The sequence below is a fragment of the Podarcis pityusensis genome (assembly GCF_964106645.2).
Source record: "Podarcis pityusensis genome assembly, chromosome: 15".
Taxonomy (NCBI): Eukaryota; Metazoa; Chordata; class Lepidosauria; order Squamata; family Lacertidae; genus Podarcis; species Podarcis pityusensis.
In genome coordinates this window covers 30128032-30154073 of record NC_138040.1, presented here as the reverse complement: position 1 = coordinate 30154073, position 26042 = coordinate 30128032, and the positions used below count along the sequence as shown (strand labels likewise).

The 26042-nt window shown below is 48.5% G+C and overlaps 1 protein-coding gene across 2 annotated transcripts in view; it reads right to left on the bottom strand.

The window, feature by feature from the left end:
* The window catches only part of DSCAML1 (DS cell adhesion molecule like 1), a 164121-nt gene that overhangs the window by 50277 nt on the left and 87802 nt on the right, over positions 1–26042 (bottom strand). For both annotated transcript variants that reach the window (XM_080983895.1, XM_080983894.1), the window contains exons 4-6: positions 7290–7436; positions 5369–5647; positions 3588–3863 (exon numbers count right to left, since the gene is read on the bottom strand). In XM_080983895.1, coding sequence (XP_080840021.1) covers positions 3588–3863; positions 5369–5647; positions 7290–7436 — 702 coding nt within the window. The remainder of the gene's footprint in view (positions 1–3587; positions 3864–5368; positions 5648–7289; positions 7437–26042) is intronic.

The following is a 26042-nucleotide window of genomic DNA, read 5'->3' as shown; positions in this document are numbered from 1 at the left end:
CCTGGAGAAACACTGACAAGTCAGTGCAGTGTAGACAATACTGAGTTAGATGGGACAACTTCCTATGTTCCTAAGTGTGCTATGGAGTTCCTGGAGCGATGTCCTATACATCACCTGCCAGCTGCAGAAATGGACAGGCCCTGCTTGCCGATTGGCTGCCTTCTTCTAGCACTCCATAGCTATAAGAACATACAAGCAGCTGTACTGCTGGATTGGACCTAAGGGGGACCACCTAGTCCAGTGGCCATCAGGAAGCTTGCAAGCAGAGTTTGAATGCAATAGACCTCTCTAACTGTTGCTCCAGGTCAACCACCATCAAACACAACCTCTGAAAGAGGGTGCCTATCAACTTGAGGACTACAGTGGTACCTCGGGATGTGAACGGGATCCGTTCCACAGCCCCGTTCGCATCCCGAACAGAACGTAAGATGTGACAGCGTGTCTGCAGGTGCGTGGGTCGCGTTTCACCGCTTCCGCGCATGCGCGTGATGTCATTTTGACTGTCTGTGCATGCGCGAGCAGCGAAACCTGGAAGTAACGTGCTCCATTACTTCCGGGTCGCTGCGGAGCGCAACCTGAAAGCGCTCAACCTGAAGCGTATTTATCCCGAGGTATGACTGTAGTAGCAAGTGACAGACCTCCAAGTTTCTTCCATGCCTAACAGCCCCTTTATAATCATCTAAGCCTGTGGCCCCCACCACATCTCATGACAATGAATGCCAAAGTTTACTTCCGGGGTGGCGCCATCGGTAATGGCGGATTCCCTCTGATCCGGAGGGACTGGCTCCACGGAAAACGGGTCTGTTCCGCTACGGCGAAGCGGGGACCCTTTAAAAAATCACAGGCGGATGAAGCCTATGACCATGGGACTCGGCGGGCACCATTTACGCCCCCCCCCCCAATTCGTAAAGGAACCCAATTACGGGCTCCGAAGCGAAGAGGGGCTAGTGGCGCGGTACTGAGAGTCAACTGCTTCTTCCGTGGAGCGAAGCCGCACAGCCGTTACCGGAGAGCGCTACCTTTTTCCTGGGACAATTTGGTTACAAAAACAACTACCCGTGAGCAGATCAAATTTGGACAATTGGACTTTAAACAACAATCTGTGAGTAGAACGGAAAATTGGATTAAGAAATTCCTCTTAATTTGGCACTGAAGCGGGAAGGTCTAAACAGGAAGTCAGCCTTCCGTTTCTTGTAGATAGATTAAAGCAAAGACATGGCAAGCTAGAGTTTAGAAAATCGTTTGTAAAGGATCAACTTTCATCATCTAAAACTGCTGAACCCCCTTCGGAAGCAGGAGAAGAGGGGGGATTTTTCCCGGATTGTTTAAACCTGCAGAAGAGAGTGTAAAGAAAAGTAATTTTCCACCATCTTGAACCTGGGAGCGGGGTGTCAGGACAGACGTTTTTGGGAAGTTCCTTGACTATAGACAAATGTTTTTGACAGACAGTTAAAAGAAGAGAAACATAGTGATTCCATTGTTCTCTTTCGCATTTTAAAGGAACAAATACTGACAAAATATCTGAAAAAGGAAACTTTGTTGTTAGATCTGCTGTTTAAAAAAAAAGAAAAGAAAAGAAAAGAGATTGATACAAATAGAAGTTCTTCCCCTAGAGGGAGCTTGTGAAACTATTATTAAACTTGAACTGGGGAGCTTCGCAGCTGCAAACAGATTAAGATCGTGGGAACAGACTTCTGACCTTGCATAACAATGTATTCAGAGGCTCTGGTGTGTGCTTTCCGCAAGACAAGTGCTTTATTGGAACAGTTACATGAGAAGACGGATTTGATGACTGTTGCGATTAGAAATTTTGGACAGGTAGTGGGTATCTATATAGAACCCACCCAGGAATCAACTCAGGAGTGTGCTCTGACAGATCAGATGAGGGAAGAGGTTGTTGTTGGACCTCGGGTGGCAGAGATGGAGGGAGCTGCGGCCCAGCAGGAACATGAGTTGTTGGATTTGACAAATGAACTTGGAAAAAGCCAGATTTGGAGAGATAGAGTTTTGTTGGGCTTGGAGATGGGGGGCTGGATAGACCCCCCTATGCAGGGATGTCTTGACTTTTCAAGTCTGGCAATGGGCCGTGAGGAGTTTTGGGTTGTGGGGGTCCTCAACTCTGGAGGGACCTTGAAACATGCTTTTAAATACCACATGGAGTTCAGTGTGGACTATGGAAAAGGAGCTGATCTGTCGAGAAGGGACAAAAATACTGTCAAGTTGGAGTTTACACGAGTGAAAGGACCAGGAGACAAAGTAAAGTACAGGTATAAATATGAAGAAGATCTGCGGAAGGGACATGGAAGAGACTTAAGGGCCTCGGACATAAGATTACCAGGTTAATGAACTAGATGGATGGGACAGAAAGGACTGACAAAACCCGGGACCAGGAGGAAGAGACGTTGGAAAAAGATTGGAAGAAAGTTTTTAAAAAAAATTCATTTAGGATTGTTTTGTAAAATTAATGAGTATTAGAAAAATGTTGGAACGAAACTATTTGGCTTTAGCAGAAATGTTAAAAAGAACTATGCAAGAATATGTTATGGTTATGAGAAATTGGTATAAATAAGATTTAAGTTTTAAGTTTTAGGGTCTTTTATAGTAAGATAAGGTTAAAATAGATTAAGGTAATTTAATGACAGAATATTATGAAAAATGGGAAGGATTTGCTGTGATAATTAATAACTGGAATACAAAAAAGGGAGGTGTGAGGAGGTCGATGAAATAAGGCAATGACAGTTAAGGATTTGGGAATATTGGATCTGTTTTTAAATGTTTGTGGTTTATTTTTGTTTTTTGGATTTTGATGTGTTATGTGTTGTTGTTGTTGTTTATTAATTTGTATTGTTTGACTGCTGTTTGCTTTTTCCTTGTTTTTCTTTCTTCTTTGTCTCTTTGTTTTTTTGTAATTTTAAAATGCTTAATAAATATCATTTTTTTAAAAAAATGAATGCCAAAGTTTAGCTATATGCTCCTGCTGTGTGAATAAGTCCTCCCTTTTGATTCTTCCCAAAATCTCTGGACATTCCACTTCACTGGCTGGACCTAGTTGTGGCAGCTGCAGAAAACTTCCTCTCTGCCCACTCTCTACACACCTTCTGTATTTGTTGCGCACCCCTATGATGCCCCCCAAATACTTATAAACCCTTAGAGAATTTCAGTAGGAGACATAAAATTAGCATGGTTAAATCAATATATCTAAACAGAAATCTGAGCAGGAAAGAGACTTAAATACTTCTAAGAAAGCTAACTCGAATATGTTGGAGTTTAACTTCCTTGTTGTTGTTTAGTCGTTTAGTCGTGTCCGACTCTTCGTGACCCCATGGACCAGAGCACGCCAGGCACTCCTGTCTTCCACTGCCTCCCGCAGTTTGGTCAAACTCATGCTGGTAGCCTTGAGAACACTTCCTACTTCCTACCTAGGAGCTACTTTGCTATGTTCATCCACAGCAAAACATGGAATCAGGCAGCCAACCTGCCAGGAGAGAATCTCCTTGCCCGCTTGCCCGCTCTCATTCTCTCTCTCACACACACACACACACCCCAGTATGTCAAGGATACTGAAACCACCAAGGAGCCAAACTCACCCTCCAGCACAATGATGGCAAAGTCCTGAGCAGTTTGAGCCTTCCTGCTGGCAAAGCATTGATAGGCTCCTGAATGGCTCTTCTGGGCAGCTGTGATGAGCAGCGTTTCATTGTTGATTCCCCGGATGGAGATGAAGTCATCTGGTGCCACCAGCTCTGTGTTGCGATACCAGCGGAGAGTATATTCTGGTGAGCCCAAGAGCGTGCATGAGAGGATGACGGTGCTCCCGATGCCGGTCTTCAGCTTCTTTGGTGTGAGGGTGACGTGCAGAGGGTCTGCGGGGAAAGCAGGGTCCATGCTCAGAGCAGCTAGCCGACACCATGCAGAGTAAGCGGCCATCCCACTAATGGCCCACAGCACCACCCCTCCAACATTTACCACAATGAAAGGCTCACAGAGACACCAACACAGGGTAGGATTGAAAAGACAGCAGTCCTCAAGGCAAGTACCAGCCGTTTATTGCTTGGTGCTAGGGATCACTGGGCGCGGTGCAAGGCGCTGGGCTGCCTTGGTGCAGGGCCAGGGGGAGGGGAGCCGATGCTGCTCAGAGCCCATAAGGCAGAGAGAGATTCATTGCAATGCCCCCTTGAAATCCCAATGCCTGTCTCTGACCCACATCCAGCCACAGTCTCTTCTTCCTGTCATCCATTTGCCTGAGCAATGGAAAGGCAGAGTGGCCTTCATTTTTCGCCCCCGAGCAACCAAGGCCTTCCATTGGGGAGTGCAGGCAAGGAGATGGCAAGTTGAGGGTGCCCTTGAGAAACAGAAGCTCCTCTCTCACACACACCCATCTGCAGAGAAATGTCACTGAGTAATAAGGCAGGTGCACACAGTGCTCCCCCTGCCTCGCCTCCTGCCAGCAGTTTCTTCTCGGTGTATCAGTTTCCCTCCCAGGCTATGAAGGAGTTGTCAACTTAGAGAACAAAGGAGCTGTCACACCAGGGCTGACATACAAGGTGTGACAGACCTGCTTGGAGCAAACACCACTTCCTTGCACAGCACATCACCATGCTGCACCTCAACTCTGACCCTTCATCTCCTCAGGCATGGAGCCAATCTAGGGGAGGGAGTGGGTCTTCAGAGGGTTGCCTGTCTCCACTCCATTTGCAACTGTTGAGGGCTCAAGAACATGGCAACCTCTCTTGCAAAAAAAGAGAGAGTGAAAAGAACCCTTCTTTTGGGCAAAACGCTGGCTGCCCCAGCTCAGAGAAGCGTATTGCGGGAGGGAGAAAGGGGAAGCACAAAGAAAAGCAGCCCAGCATAAAGCAGGACCAGTCCTTCCCTCACCCCCAAGATAAGTAAAGTGGGAAATCTGAGGGTGGCAGCAAATGTTTGCTGGGAACAACTTCCCACCACCCAGGCTTTGAGTAGGAAGGAACGAGGCACTGGGCTCCAGAACCCAGTGCTGGGCTGTGTCACTCTTATCCATGCAAGGAGCTTCCATGCACTGAGATCCCATGGATGATGCCTGCAACCTTCTTTCCTAGGCCAGGGCTGCCTCCTGCCAGCTTGGCAATGCCTGCAAGAGAAGGCGGCACCATACCACTGGCCTTGTACCCTGGAGTAGAGTGAAACTGAACTACATGAACACAGCTCCCACATGCTTCCCATCTTATGAAATATAAGGTGTGTCATTGTTCAGACAGGAGTACATAAGAATATCTTTTAAGGTAGATCAGACCAGAGGAGGGCACATCTCATCCAGTGCTCTGTTCTCACAGGGGCCAACAACCTGATGCCTCAATGGGAAGCTTGCAGATCCAGCTCTTCCTCCACCTACCTATCACTGTGAGGGTCCCGGTGACCTCAGCAGACCCAAAGGTATTTGTGACTTCACAGATGTACGTCCCGCTGTCCTCTACTCGCAGGTCACTGATCGTCAGCCCAGTGACACGTTTGGTCCATCGACTGTCAGCAGGCAGTGGCCGACCACCCTTGATCCATCGGATGGCTGGGTTAGGGTAGCCAGAGGCTATGCATGGAAGTTCCACCAGCTGACCTGCCTTTGCTTCCCGGGACTGGAAGCCATCTAGGATGGTTGGGATGGATTCTGCAGGGTCTGAGAGCAAAAAAGGGAAAAAAGGGAAAAGGTGGGGGGAGAACTTTCACCATCAAGCACTCAAGCCCTGAAATTCTGTGAATGGAACACATTATACAAGCTTGGAAATCTCAAATCCTTTTAAGTACTTAGTCTCCCCTCCCCTTAATCGTCTTTTCCTCTCTCTTCAATGGATTTGCATCCATTTGCAAGTTCGTATCCTTTCTGAACTGTGGTGCTCCAGACAGAACTCCAAACATGATCTTTTGAGTTTTCTCACTGGGAGAACAAAGGGGAAGGAAGCCCAATACTGGGAAATTGTTCCAAATAAGAGGGACAGGATGTCTGCACCCTCTCTTACCTAAAAGGCCACCTTCAGTAGGAGCTGGTGACAAATGGACACACGACTTATTAAGAGTCCCTCAAGAGCATCCCAACTGGTGTGACATTCACAACTTTCTCAATACATTCTGTAATCCAGAAGCTACTAATCAGGCTACCATCGAGAGCGGAAGATGAATGATCAAAACTCACACATGAAATACAGCTTGGTGGGGTTTGGGGTGGGCAGTAAGAAACCTCTCACGTTGCTCCAGGTATGGAGAAGGGAGGAGAAGAAGGTAACTAAGGGCCACACACAGGGGAGGAGCTGCTTGGGAAGAGGTCAAGCTCTGGGGAGGGCACTGCTCCTTGCCTGGGGCAAGGTAGGAGACCCATCCAAGGGCCTGGATGCCCACTGCCAAATGCCAAGCTCTTCCACAATCCTAGGAAAATGCAACCATATATACACAAAAAGCACTCAAGGCTTCTTTTCTCCCAGGCTTCCTCTAGCCTTCATTTGGGCAAAGGCCTGTCTGTCTGCTCAGCTGAAGGAGAGCCCTTTAAGGGTTTTTTCAGAATCTAAGGAACACTAAGGGAATTTTACCCAGGCATGTTGTTATGGCCATGGGTGTAGCGGGGGGGCGGGGCAGAGGGGCAGCTGCTCCCCCTAAATCAATACAAATATGAGGTTCTGCCCCCCCTAACAAAAGCCTGCCCCCCCCAAAAAAAATCCTGTCTATGCCCATGGTTGTGGCATTTTCTTTTAGGTGCCTGAATTTACATCCCTGGATTTTATTTTAGACTAAGGAAACTCAAGATTAGATTAAGGCTTCCAGAAGCAATTCTTGCCTAGTTGGGCAGGGGGAAGGAGTTCTATGCCAAACGCAGTGGAATGGTCAGGAAGCACCAGAGTTTGGTCTGGGGCTGTCCTACAATCAGACTTGCTTACTGCTGCTCATGTTCACCCCAGAGTGGTTCTGAGAGCCATGAGGGCATTGGTAGTCCAGAGTAGACACTGGGGAAGCCAGTGCTGTGCTACACATTCCATAAATCCAATGCCTCCTCTTTATTATATCATGGGCTCTCATCTTTACCTGAGTAAGGGAATTAAGAAGCAGAGCGGCCTTCACAGGAGAAGCTGTGAGCCTTACAGTACATCCTTGTGGAAAGCCCAACCACAGACAACCAGCTGTTTCAACAAACAAGATAAGGCCCATCAAATCCCAAGAGCACTCCTAAGCCATCCAACATGCCACAATCACAATGCCCCTCTTCTCTTGGGAGGGACACAGAGACTCAGATCCAGCTTAAGTGACCTGGGAAACAGCCCAGCAAAACATACCTGAGACGGACAGTCGGGCTCCATTGCTCTGCCGCGTCTCGCCACTGTACTTGTGCTTGGTGATACACCTATAGGTGGACAAGGCATCTTCCTTCTGGACGTCTGATATGTACAACCCACCATAGAAAGTAATGAAAAACCTATTTTCTGAAAGAGATAAATAGAGAAAATGAATGAAAATACATTAGTGTTCTTGCTCATGTGCTGAGAAACCAACCCCCCCCCCCCCCGCCTGGCTACGGGTAGGGAAGAAAAACAGGGAAACAGCACAGTACTGCTACGCTAGGCAGGTCTGGAACTTCCACAGAGTGGTCTGAAGGCAAGAAAGCAGAGCTCTTGCTTGGAGGCCAGGCAGCTGCCAGGAGGAGGCACCCACATTTTCCTTTCTTGCTGGCTGGATGTCTGCTTATATTGCAACAGCACATCCTTGCCAGGCTGGAATTTTTTACCAACCACTTCTATACTAATAAACTATTAACAAATTTATGGTGGCAGGATCCTCCCTTGATATATACACAAAGAGGACAGCAAGAACTACTGTGTGTGTGCGCGCGCACACAAATTCACATATACACCCCTCGCTCCTTCTCTCCCATCCAATGGACTGTTTTGCCATTGGTGAGATACCAGCTGTAGGGCTTGCTTCACCATCCATCCACCCACCCTCTCCTCTTATGACAGCAGCCTCAGAGTCATTTTGGTTTCCACCCTCCTTCTATGAATGGCAACCGGAGACCATTCAGAAGAGCCACTTCTGGTCTTGGAGCCCCAGATCATGCACAAAGAACGAGCCTGAACAGAGGAAGCAGCAACCTAAAGTTTGCTGACATCTCCTGCACACTACCCCAGCCCTCCGCTGAAACAACCACATTACAATTAAAAGGAAATCCATCCTGCTGCGTTAATAATTTGCTCAAATTACTGAGGAGCCTGTGAAAACAAATAGACCCTGAGGGAGCCTAAAGGAGGCAAACAAAGGCAGGCTCATCTGTGGCTTGCAGGCGGCAGCAGTAGCTCCATGGCTGACCCGGCCAGATACTATCTAGTCCCCAGCACTGCCAGAAGGCAGGGCTCTCACGTAATCATGTGCAGGCAAGAGATGCAGCCACCCCAGTGGTCCTTTGAGCCCATCTGTCACTCAGAGATTGAGACTGGTCCCAAACACAAAACTGGTACAGGACCCAGCTCTGGCATACAAGGAGGAAAGGAAGTGCTGGAAACAGCCTGTAGAGAAGAGTGTGGAGAGAAATGAGACCAGGAAGGGAGATCTCCTCTCACTCACACATGCCCTGCTGCATCTTGGTCTAGCCTGCAAGCAACACATTTGGAACTCCCCAAATACTTAGGCAGCCTCAAGAGTTTAAGCCAGAGGTGCAAATCATGCCAGGAGGGAGTAGCAGGAAACCAAAAGAGGAGAGGGGCAGAGTGGGTCTGCATGCCTCGTTCTGTCTTTTTATTGCAAAGGGAAGGCAAATATTGTGGTTGGGAGGGACATCCCAGCAGCACACACAGCAGACAAGCCGGCCCAGAACCTCTTATCAACCAATGGGCACGGGAGCTTGGCTGCCCTGGAATTTTAAGGAAAGGGTGGAGGTGAGGGATGTAGTTGCTATGGCAATGAGCAACTGCTGCTTTGCAAATTGCTGCTTCTCCCCCCCCCCCTTTTCCCATTTTTTGTGCACATTTAATTGATGGTGCTTTTTCAGCAGCATCAGGTCTCTCTTCTAGGCACGAAGGGTTTTGCAAGCAAAAGCAGCTCAAGGGAGAAGACCCAAGAGAGATCTTTGGCAGCACCAGCTAGCCCAATGCTCCACGCTTAACAGGAATCAAGCAGAGACCTACTCTAGAGTGATGGGAGAAGGAACTGAAAGGATTGGCAGCCGAGTATCACTGCTACAAAAGGAACATCAGCCCAAACTCCCTCTACCAAAAGGGATGGGGGGGGGAGGAGAGAGGGAAAATGAAAAGCTTTTGCTGATCAGTCACCCTTGAATCTGGGGAAACAAGGTTGTCTCATAACCCCACCTTAGCCTACCGCCCCTAGAAGACTGCATTAAAGGCTGGCTAGCTGACTGACTGACTCTGAGCTACCCTCAAGAGATAAAATGCAATCATATTATTTTGTTCTAGTAAGAAATACATGCATTTTGTTGAATAAAATCATAAATAATAAATAAATCTGACAAGGAGCTAGTTCACCTGCCATTATTCCTTTCCAACGGATGTACGCTGTGCCTCAGCTTCCCCATTTGTAAAATGGGTGTAGGAATGAGTTTCCCTGCTGTGTGGCTCTTCCTGCCCCTCTGGTGCTTGTACCTCATGACCTGCAGGGTCTCAGGTGTAAAGGAAAGGACCGCTTTCCCCCATAGAAACCTGCCTGTCATTTTCTGGATGCCTTCCTTCAGATGTTAGGCAGGCATGGATGTAACTGGTGGGGTGCAGGAGGGGCAGCTGTCCCCCCCAAATAAAAATACTTAAGTAACTGACCAACTGGTTGCAGATAACTCGGTTCTGCCCCCCTCCAACATAAAGCCCCCTGCCCCCCCCAAAATAAATCCTGGCTACACCCATGTAGACAGGTAGTATAGTGGGGATCTCTCTCTCTCTGAGCATCCGTCTGGTGTGCAGTAAGTTCCAGGTTCAAGCCCCAGTGACATCTTAAGGTACTGCTGGGAATGCCCCCTGCCTGGAGAGCCACTGCCAGTCAGTGAAGACAATACAGAGCTAGATGGGGCAATAGTCTGACTCAGCATAACGCAGCTGCTTTTAGAAAACCAGTAGTGTTTATCATCTTTACTCTGAGCATCTTCGCCTTATGTATCCTATAATCTGATTGCGGTTGGAGACCTGTGGTTTTGTTTTTAATTATATCTGTGATCCAGCTAGCATGCTCTTACAGGAGAAGAGCAGGAGTGCGATTTCTCAAACAAGTAACTAAAATAAAATGTGCTCCACCACCGACCGGCCTTCAGCCTCCCACGCTGGGCAACCACCCCAGATCCAGTGCGGACATGTGCTGGAGCCAGAGAGGCGCAGCACACAGCCACCCTTCAAAGAGAGGAGGAATTGCAAACCCCAAAAGGGCTGAGCCCTTCCTGGATACAACAGCCACTTCTAATACAGAGGAGGGGAAACGAGGATCGATGAGGGTTGCCAGTTACTGTGCTCTCCGATATAGATTTATAAAAACAATGGCATCCGAGTCGCAGCCTCCGTGGCAGCCAGAGGAAGCATGTTTTATAGTTCGTAAGACTAATGAGGTAAGTTCCCCCTCATCCTCCAGGGCCAGGTTTCCTTACACGCAGCACGGCTTCAATGGCTTGCGGGGTGGGGGGATCGATACAAAGCCGCCGCCGTTTATGAATTAGCCGCCAGAGGAGCTTCTGCATATCCCGCCACCGAGGATAAACACGGCACTGTTTATAGAGCCTCCAGGTCTTGTTGCGATAAACTGATTGGGGGGTGGAGGGAGGAAGAGAGAATGAAGGGAGAGCAGGAGGTTACAAGGGCCCCCAACGCTAACCACCCAACTCAGATGGCTTTAGAAGAGGATTCGACAAATCTGTGGTAGGGCTCTTGATGGCAACTACTCATGATGGCTCTATACCAGGGTTCTTAACCTGTGGGTCATGGACGGGCTTCAGGGCAGGGTCCATAATCTAGGCACAATTCCCCCCCCCCCCAATGCAAAATTGTATGCAAAACCTTGTGTGTGTTTATGTGCCTTGTATTGGGGAAGGGGTCTTTCGTCATATTCTCAAAGGGGTCTGAACCCCAAAAAAGGTTAAGAACCTCTGCTCTATTTTGCCTCCAGGCTCCGAAAGTCACTGCTGGAGATCACGAGTAAGCAGGAAAGGCCTATTGCCTTCACTGGTTGCCCAGTGCAAGGAAACAGGATGCGGGCTTAGGCGAACCTTTGGTCTGATCCAGCTGCAGGGATCTTTTTAAAACCTAGTATTTATTTATTTGATTTATTTGCGCCATAAAACAGAATGTCTCCCGTCCACTTACGTATATTTTCTTTTTTAAAAATGCCATCAAGTGAAGCAATAAAGCAATACCCCCCCCCCAAAAAACAGGAACAGCAGTTAAGCATGATTACGTTTTTTAAAATAATAAATAAATACATGAAAGTAAATAGCACGCATCATTTTGGTTCTGCGCTTCACATACTCAGTTTTGTCTCTAAGAGGCGATTATTTTAAAATGCACATAAAATGAAACCGCGAAGGAGCGATCCACCTGAGGAAAAAGGGTCTGCCCCGTAAGATGGCTGTGTGGAGGGGCAAAGCAAGCTTAGCTTCCTCCATCCAGCCGAAGCGCAGCTTCAGCTCCCCACCCCCAGCGAGGTAAGGTGAAACACGGAGCCACAATTCAGAAGGAAAAGATGTAGTCCCCTCCTCCACTGCCGCCACAGCGCCACCCCCACCCCTGGGCTTTCCCTTCTCCGTGGTGGTGCCTCCTCGCCTGGCCGGCTCTCTTTCCTCCTGCCCTTAATCTCTTCTCTAAGTACAGCTCTATCTTCCCCCGTTAAAGGATTAACACCCATCTCTCATTCAACTATTGCAATGAGATTTTATTTCTAATTACGCCGTAATAAAACTGGGAGCGCTCCCAGGGTTTTCTCCAAATGACTTGTAGACACTCTGCAAGATTGGATCCTACTCGGCTGCATTGTAATAGCATTTCCCTGACATTCATTAGACATGCATGAAGGAGAGGTTTGAAGAATGGAATTGCATTTAAATGGATTTTCTGAGAGAGGGAGATGAAAACGGGCATGAAGAAAAAAGGGGAAAGGAGGAGGAGGAAAGGGCTGAACACAGGATGTAATAATCAGAGGGAATTGAAATAAAGCCTGGTCCCTCCCACCCCCACCCCACAACCAAGCATGTGCAGGGACAGCAAACCATGAAGGCGCTGCTGCCTCTTGGGTGCTGCTTGGGATCCCTGGGGAGGAGGGGGGAGGGGAGAGGGGGAGGCGCTCTGCAGACAAAACTGGCAGTCAGCCCCTGATGGTGAAGGGAAGGGGGTGGGCGGCTGATGTTCCCTAGAACATGAAGATGGCTGTATTATTTCCAAATACTGCTGTTGCAAATGGACACTGTTTATTTTGCATGCATTTAAATTTAGACTGAATCGCCACAGGCTGCGCTTTCTGCATCTACGGCACCCAACTGCATTGTTTACTTCCTGTTTTCCTCTGCAATCATATGTGTGTATATACAGACACCTCCTGCCAACTTAGGATGACACGCCATGCATTTGATGATGAAATGGACTCTTGCCCACAAAATCTTCCAATAGAATGACACGGGTTAGTCTCAAGGGTGCTACAGGGTCCTCAAGCACACATTCTGGGGCTCTGAAGTGCTTTGCTGCTGCTCCCTCCTCCTCTCCTGCACCTTAGCCTCCGGGTGCCCTCGGTGCCATCCCTGCCACTGAGCCCACCCAAAAAATGAAGCCAACAGGATGCAAAAGTGGACACCTCCAACACATCTGGAGTCTCAAAACACCTAGGACTTTTCATTCAGCCAAGGAAACTACACAAACAAATAAAACAAAATCTCGCCAAGAGGAAGAGGCATGTGAGTGTCCAAAGTCCACCATCCAGGCCCAGCTGAGCCTAGAGATCTTCCAAAATGCCGCAGAACTGGCTGTGGAATCCAATAAGGCACACCCTATACAGGAAGAACCCCCAAATAGAGGCAGAATTCCACAGCAGACAGAGTTCCCCCGGCAAGGGAGATGAGAAACAAAGGAAATTCTGCAGATTTCCACCAGACCCTCCCTCCCTCTTTGAGTTAATGTTATTTAGCAAGCAGATTGTTGAATGTTTCTGCTGCTTTGCCTGCCTGAGGTGACACCTGTGTCAGAATAAAGGCTGCCTCTTGCTTTGAAAAGCCAGAGAGAGGGAGGGAGAGAGGGAGCAGCTAATGGGTGCCAACTCTCAGGAACTCCAGGGAAGCAGGCAGATATGCAGGTAGTCCAGCTCCTCAGAGGGGATGAGGCTCACAGCAGCAAGGACCCAGGTGGGCATGCAGAATAGCGATGCACACTGGCTCCCCGCTCTCATCCAGCACCTGCAGCCAAGTCCTAACCTGCACAGTGTCAAAACACAAGGAGAACTTAAGCTCCCAGAGGTGGTCCAGAGGCGCCAAATACCAGCAGAAAATTACAGAACAGGGTGAGGAATGTTACGAAATGAAGAGGAGGGAACTCGAGATTCCCATGGCTAATCTTGTTAGTGAGACAATTTCTTATCAAACTCATTATGTGTCAGAGAGTGAGAGGGGATGATGAGAGGGGGGTGAGGCAGGCGGATGGGGTGGGATTGCCAATGTCTTTGTAAAGTCGGGTAATTGTGCCCTGAGCATGGATGGAGGTTCCCTGCTACAGGGGGAAATCTATAGCGTGGCCATGGATTGAATGAGATTGTGTCAAAGAGTCCCAGAATCTTTCTACTCTCTCTCTGTCTGTCTTCTCATTTGTTTTCAGCTGCAACATCCAGATTGTAAGACCCTTGGGGGACAGAGACCTGCCTGGAAAGTATACACTGATTGTGAGTTATTTATGAATTCAGGTATTATTTCTCTTTTATAAGCTCTTTGAACCCCATTTTTGGTGAAGAATCATTCAAGGTGGCTTACAACAAAACTAAAACAGACCCAATAAAATGAGAGTTTAAAATAACAATTAAAATGCAGAACAAGAAGCACACAATTCCAGCTTATGCAGAGCCAAACACCTACTGGAGCAAGAAAGACTGCGCTACTCACCAAATTATAAGACGTAAGGGAGCCAGTAAGGCATAGCGCGCCCTTTGTGCTGCTGGAGGGTAGCGGACAGAGTAGGGCCTCAGATGTTGGGTCCAGAAATAGACAGACAGCAATAGAAACTGGAGTGCTATGCTCCAAATGGAGAGCGCTCCAGTTGATATCCCAGCTGAAGTTTTCAGTCCCACCTGGGGTGTACTATGATAATCAAGTGTGGCTGTAGCTAAGGCATGGATGACCATGGTCAGGTCTGAACTGAGATGAACTAACTAAAGCCCTATGGAGCCCCCAAATCCTAAATACAATTGATGGACGTGAAAAGACTCTGGAATGCCTGTTTGCTAAGGGAGGCTAGGGGAAAACCAATGGGGAGTCAACTTCCAGGGTGGGTTCCACAAATTTGACCTGCTCTTGGTCATGCACATCCTCCCCGTTGACACTGTTGTATTGCAGCTTCAACCAGATGCCCTTATGAAAGGAGATGCCCTTTGCGCTCCTGCATTGCTAAGCAGCTTAGGCCAATGGTGACAAGAGTTTCTGTCAGCTGCTTGCCATAATTATGCACCTACTTATGGGTGCATAAATATGCATTCTGCTTCTGGAGCCCAGGTCCTGAGCCTCAGGCCTGCACCTTGGGAGCAGAGGAGACGCTGGGGTTTGGGGGAGAGACTTAAGCATTTCTCCTACAAAACCCAACAGATTCTTTTCATTTTTTTTAAATGATATTTATTAGAGTTTCCAAACTAAAAATTAAAAGTAGAAAAGAAAAATACACAGTTCAGAAATACCCAACAGATTATTTTCAATTGAAGTCCAAAATTCTAATGGTTTGCATCTTTGCACAAATGTCTATTCATCCTGATAGCCACGTCTGACCTTCCGGATCAGAAGCAGCTTCAAGGGTCTTCTTATGTTTCCAAGAGAAGCCAAAGGAGCCATGCAGAAGAAAAGGACAGTCAGTGTCTTATGGGGGACCACTGCCTTGATGAGGAAGGGGGTGTTGAGATGCCTCCCTACTATGTGAGAGGGATAAGGCTTAGTACAAAGATCAGAGAGGTGGCTCAAAATCTGAATCCATTGTCCTCCACTATTCTTGCACAAGTCAAAATACCTCAAGTCACCTGCAAATTTGTCTTTCTTTCTTTCTTTCTTTCTTTCTTTCTTTCTTTCAGCCACCTATCTCAATTGCCTCACTAGAGCTGCCCCTCCGAGGCTGGCCGCTGCTAAAAGTCCACGCAGAACCACAGAGGAAAGCCCTAAACGAAGCCGGCGGGCGCGGGGGGGAAGCTTGCCCACTTTATATATGGGGTGTGTTTTTCACTAAGGAGGAAAGGGGGTGAACCGTCCGTCCACCAGGATAGCAGAGCGCAACTAAATGCCTGTGTGCCTCCCATCCTCAAAAGTCCTTGGTTAAGAGACCGCCCCCACCCCTCAGCTCGTTGTTCAGCTATGCATAGGGGGGTGTAGTACACGGAGGCACTGGGGTAACCCCCCTTCTCCCCTCACCACGGCTGAGCCTGCTGTTTTCAGCAAACGCTCCCCCCGCGGCGCTCCTCCCCACCCACCCCTTTTTAAGCTGAAATGTGGAACGAGTCAGATTTCATGCTAATGAAGCGAAAATCTGATCGGGCTTGTGCAGAAATTTGCATCTCAAAGCAGAAAACAGGGCGCCAGCTACCGAAGGAAGAAGGCACCTCCCGCGCCGGCGGCGGCGGCGGCGGCTGCTGCTGCTGAGCCGGCGAGCAGCTCTCGGGGTCTCCGGGACGCCGGTCAGCTCGGTCAGCAGCGGCCGCGACAGGGGAGGAGAACGGGCCAGCGCTCCCCCGACCGCGCTCCTTCTCCTACTTCGGCGCGCCTGGGCTTCGGGCTCCTCGGTGCGCCACGGACGCCCGGGGCAGCAGGGGGCATGGGGGCATGGCGATCCCAGTCCAGCCACGGGCTGCCGGGACCGCGATGCACGGCTGGCCTCTCCGGCACTCGCTGGGACAGGAAGGGGGCAGAGCGACGCAGCAAGACGCGGCGGCCTCCCCACCCTTCGCACTATGGGGTCAGGGCGTCAGGCTGAAGGCCCTACTCTGTTCACACTGGGCGCAGGCTGATCCTAGAGACGGCAGGCCGACCCGTTTCGAGGACCCAGTTGCACTGGGCGACCCATCCCCTTCGGCCATTAAAAGAGCCGATTTGCAGCGGAATCTGCTCCAAGGAGGGTCCCCGGGACCTCCACCAAGAGGCAGTCAAGCCACAGGCCGAACCTCCAAGCTATTCCCTCCCCGAAGCGGTCTCTGCTCGAGGAACTGCTGGGCAGGGGGTCTCCCTCGGCGGTCGCTTCGGGCTCTTCGATCGCTCACTTAAGCAATGCCGGAAAAATGTTCAAACTAGCCCTGCCTGACTTCCTGCTTAGGCAGCAGCCCTTCTTGCAAACGCACCACCAAAAGCAAATCTTCCCCCTCTCTCCCCTCAAAAAAGTGAAAGTCAGTCACTGGAAAGGAAGAGAATTAAAAATGAATGAAAAACGGTTAAGGAACTCCTTTCCAGAAAAGCCAAGTGCGCGCAGAAACACACGGTGCTGTTGCCTGCCAAAAAGTTGGCAGCTCCAGTCCCTACCACTGACGTAAGGTGTGGCTGGCAGGAGACACACACCCCTTCACAGCCAGGTATTGAGGGCGCAAGCAGCACCCAAGGGAGCAGAGCATGCAGGACTTGGAGGGGGGTGTATGGGCGGGCAGGGCATTGGAATGCAGCCTTTGGTGTTGTGGGGTTCAGACAAGAAACCCAGGAACAACTGCTGTTCCTGCTGTTGCAAAACTGGTGAGCCACCTAGAGATTCTGTTTTTCGGTGGCATTTAAGTATTGTTAGTAAGACAAATCAATAAACTCAACTCAGACTGGCCAAGTTTGTGAAAAGACAAAGGACACATGATGAGTCCTCTACAGAGAGAGAGAGGAGAGAGAGAGAGAGAGAGAGAGAGAGAGAGCGCACCCCAGAGCTGACAGTTAATGTCCCCAACAGTCTGTAGTGTTGCCATTGTCCTCATCATAATATTTTCAGGAAGCCTGGGAGGAGCCAAAAGCTGCAGCTCCATCAGAGATTGTCAACGTGTGTCGTGCGAGGCTGATTTTAGGCTCTTAAGTCCAGCAAGCAGGAGAATTACAAAGTGAGCAACCTAAGTGGCAGCTTGGCACAGATTTTAACTGTGGCAGCTCATTATTAGAGAAAGAGAAAGAGTGAAAGAAAGGAAAGGAAAGGAAAGGAAAGGAAAGGAAAGGAAAGGAAAGGAAAGGAAAGGAAAGGAAAGGAAAGGAAAGGAAGAACACGCAAAGGAAATTAGAAAGAACAACCCAATATGACAGCACAGTTGCTCCAGAGCCCCTGGCTAAATTATAAAGCAGTTTACTGAGGTGGAAAGCTGCAGCAAGAGCTGAGGACAGAATATGTGAAAACCATCTGCAGATTTAAAAATAATCTACTTCACAACAGCCCTGGAACATATTCTCCTACAGAAAATAAGCAGGATTCCTTGTTGCTGTGAAATGTTGGGGCACAGGAAAGGGAATTATTAGAAGCATTCCAGGATTGTTCCGTCCTCAAGAATGAAGATATCAAGAGTCTAAAATAGCTTTAAAATAAAAAATTGTCTTCTTTAAATCCACTCTGCATGCTTGGGGGAAATGGACTGCAATATGAGCTTGCTGAAATCCAGGACAAAGCTGCTCTGGCGCTAACAAGCCCCTCTCCCTCCCTCTCAGTGACAGATGCCTCCCTACCTACAATAAATATAGGTTGTGTTCCCCACCCTCCTTCCCACCCCCCTTGCACATGAAGGGATGTATGTCTTAATTAAGCAGGACACTAGCAGCATGGCTAATGATTTTTGCTGCTTGCTATGTAAATCTCCACTCCATGCCAGGGTTAACTTCCTACCCGGGGGTTTTGTGCAAGCACTGGGGTGCACGTCTGCTCATTATTTCACGCCAGGAAATCCATCTAACAAGGCAGAAAGGGTGCCCAGTCACAAACGCGCCTTCTCGCTTAGTTCTAAATTTAGCCAAGAGCTTTGCCAACAGTAGCAAGACCCCTACCTCCCCTAGACCCTGGCATCAGAAGCCATGGCTTAACTGGGATATTTGGGGGGGGGGGGAGTTCTTTTGAATTAGCTAGCTGGAAAGCCGGATACTCATTAAATTATGCCTTTATGGTCAGGAAATCACAGGGAAATGAAAACTCTGGGGCAGTCAGGTCGCCATCTGAAGCCCAGAAGAAGTCCGACCAAAGAATGGGAGGTCCTACAGAGAAACTAAATAGATGGGCAGGAGCCTAACTTCCCTCTCTCAGGAGGGTTCTCAAAGGCTTGTCAGTACTTGGCCGATGGAGGGCACCCACAGTATGAAATAGGCCATAGGTGAAGATTAAAGGTAAAGGGACCCCTGACCATTAGGTCCAGTCATGACCGACTCTGGGGTTGCAGCGCTCATCTCGCTTTATTGACCAAGGGAGCCGGCATACAGCTTCTGGGTCATGTGGCCAGCGTGACTAAGCTGCTTCTGGCGAACCAGAGCAGCACACGGAAACGCCGTTTACCTTCCAGCTGGAGCAGTACCTATTTATCTACTTGCATTTTGACATGCTTTCGAACTGCTAGATTGGCAGGAGCAGGGAACGAACAACGGGAGCTCACCCCGTCGCGGGGATTCAAACCGCCAACCTTCTGATCGGCAAGTCCTAGGCTCTGTGGTTTAACCCACAGTGCCACCCGCGTCCCTAGGTGAAGATTAAGAAAGCACAATTTTTCCCTTGCCCCTCCCCGGGGCGTGTTTTTTCTACTTCAACCTTGCTACCTTGTAGGCCCACAACACATTTTGCTGCCTGAAGTAGAACCTAAATAGCAGTCTTGCTCTACCCCAGTCTTGGTACAGTATTCAGACACCAATTCCAGCATACATTCTTTTCTCCAATTTATTGTTGCTGCCCAAAGCAGGTCAGTCTCATCCTGCTACATAGCTGGGCTGGCTCCATTCAGCAATCAACTATCCTTCCAGGTTAGTCGGCTCCCCAAAGCAACAGCCCCTGAGACCATGCCAAAATTTGCTGGTCCAACCTTGTCTGCAGGAGAAGTGTCATTTCTCTGCTGCTGCTGCTGCTACAGCAGTAAACTCTGGATCATTGTGTAGAGACCAACACATGCTTCCAAGCACTGAAGCAGTTCATCTCCCTGGCCAGGCTCTCAAATATGGGGGGAATGACCCTCCCCACCTCAAGAGGAAAAGGCTAGTTGGATATACTTATCCATTTTTGCAGAGACACCAAGAATGCTTTACTTGATAGAAATAGCACACACACGCCAGCAAACACTTCCTTTGCAACAGATCTTTGGACAGATTCAGCTATTGTCCATGCCAAGAAGTCTTCATGTAGGGCTTGATGGGTCTGCATGATGCACCTTCTTGGGAGCCAACTGAACAAAATCTACCTTCTCATTGTGATCAAATCAAATGCTTCCTTCCTTTCATGGAACACAAATTCTCTTTAGAGGTAAGAGATGTCTGACAAACATTGTTCCTTGCATTTTGCTCCAGGATCTGAAGAAGCTCAAGGTCTTCACTTCTGTTGCCTATGCTCTGGTAACCTCTTGGTTAGATTACTGCAATGAACTATATGTAGGCCTGCCTTTGAAGATGGTCCAGAAACTGAAGGAAGTTCAGGTTTCTGCAGCCAGGTTGCTCACTGGGGCAAACTGAGCACAAAACACCAATCCTGGCCCAGTTGCACTGGCTGGCAATTATGTGTCCAGGCTCAAGTCAAAGTTCTGGTTTCGACATATAAAGTGTTATACAGATCAGCACCCCAATATCTGAAGGTGCCCCATGAACTGACCCAGACCCCACAATCATAATTACAGGCTCTTCTCCATGTGCGCCCTCCATGGGAGGTCCAAAAGGTGGCAACACAAAAATAGGCCTTTTCAGTGGTAGCTCCCAGCATGTGGAATGCTCTCTCCAGGGAGGCTCACCTGGTGCCATCTTTGTCTAGTTTTATGCACCAGGCAAAGACTTTTCTTTTTACCTGGGCTTTTGGCCCTTAATTTGATGGGCTGATGGGTTTTTTGGGAGGGGGGATGGTAGTTTTTGTGGCTTCTTTTGGTGGGGCAGGAGCTGCTATACCTGTGCTTTATTTGTGGGTTTTTGAGGTTTTTATTGTGCTTATTGTAACTGGCTTTAGTATTTCTATTGTGTTTAGAAGTTACTGTGAGACACTGTCATGACCAAAGCAGCATTATTATTATTATTATTATTATTATTATTATTATTAGTGCCATCAGCTGTTGTTGGTGCTCACACTATGACCCATGTGCAACAGGTGAGCTGCTCAGCAAAATTCCTGCAGAACCAGCTGCCACCACCACACCTGATCTCTGGCTTTGTTTCCAAGCAGACCTTGGGAGCTCCATGTGGAGCCCAGAGGCTCTCTACAGAAATGAAGACGAAAGTGGCCACACATGGCTGGGACTGGCTCACAGGTGCTTCACTGAGCAGCGCGCCTCCTGCTGAAGAACTTAGAAGAAAAGGGAAGCCCTTTTCAATGGGGTGGGAGAGAAGAGCAACCCCAGCATGTATCCCCAAAACACCAGGAAAGGGTTCCTTGTTCTTTTTTCCTTTTTTAAGAAGAGTGCCGCAGCAGCAGCAGGCATCCTGCTCAGCAAAGCACCTGTCAAGCCAGCTCCACCAGCCACGCGCACCTATTGCTTGGCTCAGCAGCATGCCTGCTGTCATGCAGCTGTTTTCCAAAACGACCAGAAAAGGAAAGAGGAACCCCTTCGTGACACCACTATAAGCTTGCAGGGGAGTGTAGAGTAGAGGGGACAGAGGTTGGGAGCGGGAGTTGGGTGGTGATGACAAGGCAAGTTGGCTGGCTGGCTGGCAAAGTGGAGCAGCAGAGTGCAGGATGTCCCTATGGGCTCCCAGCTCCCAGGGCAGTTGCCCCAGAACAGAAAAGAATTTATTCAGCAACACTCCACCTAAGCAAGAAAGCTGCATGAGGCAGTCTCTGAAGAATTTTGCCGCAAAAATGTATTCACGCAGGTTTTTGCAAAAACACCCACCCACCCACAGCAACACCACAACAACTTTCTCTCTCTCTCTCCTGCTCTGTTACACCTGCCCAGAGGCGTGGGGACGTAAACAGCAAGGGTAGATGCAACAGGCATTTTCCTGCTCAGAGTGAATGAATTTTACATCAGACCAGCACATGCTTCCACAGAAAGTAAGGCTGAATTTTCCCAGCATGTCTAAAAGGTAGGAATCATGAAGGCGCCTGCACTTCCCTCAGGGGAAAAAGAGCACAAAGCTAAGACCGGGGAGGGGATGTATGAGCGTGTGCGAGTAATTCCACATTTTCAATCATTCTCAAGAGCTAATCCGAACAGTATAGTAAAGCTCCGGCTGGCAACAAGCCACAAAGGGCTTCCCACAAAGCCACAAAGAGCATTGAGAGACCAGAAAGAGGCTCTTGTCATTTTGACCTGTTTCTTAGAGAAAAAGGCGGCTGCTGGAAGCGCTCAAAGGCTCTGGACGCAGAGCAGCCACCAGTACAGCCCAATAACCTCAGCTAGAAAAGTTTCCTTTTATTAAAGGCAACTCTTTCAATACAACTCCCCAGCTTTTAGCAGGCAAGCACAACAGTAGCTGGTAATAAAAAGTCTTCTCTACCCCTCACTCAAGGATACAAGGTGAAGTGCCCCTCCATACACACACTGCTACCTGTCCCAAATTTGCACAGAAACACAATGCAAGCTACAGTATTCAGACCCCTTCTAGGAGGGGAGGAAACCCTTGTTTCTGTGCCCCAGAAAATGCCTTGATTTCATGTAAGGCTAAAACCTATAACCAATTTAACTTGGTTGAGTAATCAGTGGGGCTTTCTTTCTAAAAATGACTAGTGATTTATTAGGAATAATCCGAAATTAGGATAGGGCTGTACCTCACAGATATTAAAGGATCTAACATGAACAGATACATAATTAAGGCCCAAGGGTGTGTTTGTTTAAATAAATTCACAAAACCTAGGGTCCTTTAAATTAAGCTGCAAGTTTCCTCACATGTTCAAGCACCTTTGTGGAGTTTTTGGAAATAGGCATAGTCGTCTGAAATTAATCAAATTCAGAGAAGTAAAAACAGAAAGCAAAACAACAACAACAACAACCCTAGTTATAAGATGGACCAAAAGAGCTGAGAGATGGGATGTTGCCAGGGGTGACTAAATAAAAGAAGGGAAAGAGCAAAGATATCAGAATTTGGAGATCCAGCAAGCAGGCAGCCACTAGATAGATCTGAATCTGGAGCTAGAAGGTGTCACGCCTGGGTTCTTGCGTTGTGTAATGGCATTTCTTGCTTGCCTCTGTTTATCCTAAGAGCCAAACCATTGTACCATCCCCTAACAAACTATCCTGCTTCCTAGTATACAGTGCCTGTGTTGTCAGTGGCGTACCTACCCGTTTGGGTGCCCGGGGCAGCGTGCGCACCCTGCAGCAGAGGGCAGAGCAAGTCGCCCATGGGGGTGGGGCAAGCTGCCCATGGGGGTGGGGCGAGCCAAGGCAGGGCACGCCATGTGGAGCCTCTCCGCCGCCTCCCCCTCAGCTGTAGGATGGCTGAGGCGGTGGGGAGAAGCAAGCCCCGTGCTGCTCAAAAGACAGGCGTGGCTCAGACACACATTGCAGACCCCGCGGTGTGACACCCAGTGCCCTCCACCTCACCTAGCTACACCTCTGGATCAGGCAGATTCATGGAGGAGAGGGCTGTCGAAGGCTACTAGCCATAAAGGCTGTGCTCTGTCTGCAAAGTTGGAGGAAGCGATGCTTCAGGCTTCTGGAAATCACTCGAGAGGAGAGTGCTCCTGCAGTGGCGTAGAAAGGGGCGTGTGGTGGGTGTGGGAGTTATTTTTTCAAAAACATATTTTTCCCATTTTGTCACCCCCCTCAGTGATGACACCCAGGGCCACTGCACCCCCCCTTCCTACACCACTGTGCATTGTAGGTTTAAAGAGCTGCTGAATGGAGGTAAAGTATAGGGTGACTTATTATTATTATTTATTACTTAGCATCCACAGGCCTTGGGGGTGATTCCTCCTCATTTCATATATGGCAGTTGGTTCACAAGATGCCATTGTGTTACTGTGGGGCTTGGGATGGTGCTCAGTTGGTAGAGCCCACAAAGAGAGCCCAGCTAGATAGGAACCCGGTTTCTTCAAAGCTAGGGCAGCGCTATGGAGGAGCTGCTGCTAAAAGCTGAGGCTGGTTCTAGCTCTGCAGCCCACAGTGGCACCAACATCCCTGCCAGAAAGCAGACAGCCTAAGAGAGCTTTGGTGACAGTGATGCAGTCAAGAGCCCCAGCTGCTATCTGGACAGATGACAAGATCCTTAATATAAAAAAAAAAACTTTTAAAAAAGCCAGGAGGTTGCAAAATGAATTCAGTATCAATTATTCTGGGATATATATGCTAATGTGGGGGAAGGGGTGCAGGAGTGGAATCCATCTCAGCTTCAGTTAATTTCAAGCACAAAAACGCAACTGAGCCTGAGGAAGGGGTGATATTAAAAGAGAGAGACAAGCTTGCATATTAAAAACGATGTGGATGGACGGGGCTCACTGCTGCAGAGACTGCAGATTGGCCAGGCAGCATTAGAGGGGGAGGCGCTTGTTTATTAATTTGCAACCATCTCCTTTGTATGATGAACAGCAACAGCAGCCACCTCCCTTCGCGAGAACACCGCCCATGAAAAATGCATTTTCATTAATATAAATTGTTTGCAGTTGGTAAATTAATTCTGGGAATGGTTTCCATGCAGAGCAAATGACTCTTTCAGCAGAGATGAGGCAGTGCTGGGTGGGCATGAAAGACACCCCCCTCCTGTCCAGCTTTAAAATGATAAACACAAGAGAGGAGGTGAATATCTGCTGCCCCAGACAGATGCTTCCTTTAGGCTGCCTAAATCTGCTTGGAAATGCAACAAAAGCCAGGGATAGCACCACAACACACCCTCTGGTGAGATAATGCTTTAAAATACACCGCAAGAGTAGCTGAAAAACAGTGGATGGGCTCAATGCACAAGAAGCAAAAGATAGGTAGGTACTTTACACCCAAGCTGGGCATTGGTTCATCAAACCTAGTATCTGCACTAGCATGGAGGCTGGATCTGATTAGAGTTGCAGTCCAAAGCATCTGAAGGGTGCAAGGTTCATCGTCACTGACTGGCAGCAGCTCCCCAGGACTCAGGCAGGAGTTTTTGCCAGACCTACCCAGAGGTTGGACTGGCTTCCAGGTTTGATGGGGCCCTGAGCACCATGCCTCTAGTCTAGTGCGTTCTTCCCTTCCCTCTAGTGGGCGACTGTGGTGGCGGCAGCATACTGTGACCTAGCATTGCTCTGGGGCACCATGGCAAATCTGAATCGCAGCAGAATGCAGTGCTAAAAGCATCAAACAAAGCAAAAGATGGTGGTGGGAGTGGTTGTAAAGAAAGGAGGCTTAAGGCTCAAGAACTGGGGCCAAGGGAAGTCTCTAGCCCTGCTGGAAGATGCTAACAGGGTTTGAATCCAGGACCTTTCACAAATAAAGCAGCTGATCAACTGCTGAGCCATGGGCCTTTCCCTAAAGACAAGCAGGGAATTCTGTTACCAGAGTCATGTCCAGCTTGCAACTCCAGGTCTCCTCATGGTGGCAGTGAGTAGAGGATCAAGTTACCTTTTCCCCAGTCCTTTCTTTAAAAACAAAACAAAACAAAAACTTGTAGCATGCAACCATCCACACCTCTTGGGTCTGAGAGTTTATGGAGAAAGTGCAATCCTCTGAATCAAGTCTGGTCTCATCACCACTGGGTTGACTGGTTTGTTTTTTTAATTGAAATGTCAGAAAATGTCAGCCACCATGAAACCATTGCTATGATTTCATTTGGGTCAAAAGCCTTTGTTGTTGTTTTTTTTCTGGCTTCCATCTTTAGGGGGAGGAGTGAAAAGCATTGGATCCCAGAACTGGTAACAGATTAGGACAGGACAAAGCAAACTCTCAAAACTATTGCGTTTGTGAAGCCATCCAAGCCAATGGCGAAATACAAGCCCCACAAAGAGGCCATCCAAAGAGGGAGAGGAAAAATGAGTCTGATGCACCAGAATCTTCGCCTGCAGCTGCCCCACTTCCAATGCGAGTGCAATGAGAAATAGATACCACTTGCCTCTGGGGCTGCTCACCTACATGGGGCAACTGAGCTAGCCCTTCAGATGCATTTTCCTAACAGCAGACATCTGTGCTGAATGCTGAAGCTGCACCTGTTCAACAGGTGTTCTTTATGGGTTATTTTTAGCCTGTACACAGCCGAGCCAACCTAAAAATTCCAAAACCACACAACGCAAATATAGGCTAGGAAGAAACGGCCACATTTTAGGCAAGTAAAGAAATCTGCTCAGCGAAAGGGCATAAGCTTTACATGCAAAAGTTCCCAGGTTCGTTCCCTGGCATCTCCAGCCTGGAAACCTGGAGAATCATCACCAGTCAGTATAAACAGTACTGAGCTAGATGGACCAAAGGTCTGATTTGAAAGAAAGCACCTTCCTATGTTCCTATGACTTATTAATGAATAGCTTCCTACGCCATACGGTTTGTGATATACACTTGTACTCAGTAGCAGGAGCAAGCACCTTTTGAAAAGATGCACCCATTTGGGCCTATCTTGCTACAGAAAAGGGACAGACTGGTTCAATGTCATTTTTAACACATTAAAGAAAATCACCTGAGAGGGGCTGCTACTGCCCTGAACTTGATAAATTGGCCGTTATGGCACTCAGGCGAGTTGTACGGAGCTGGAAGAACAGCAGCAACAGCCTACTCAGGCTACTACTGGCAAACTCCCAAGAGAAGCTCTTCTCACAGATCAGTAGACCCAAGAGCTATTCAACGCTCCATCCTTCATTCGGGGTTGGGGGACAGGTAAG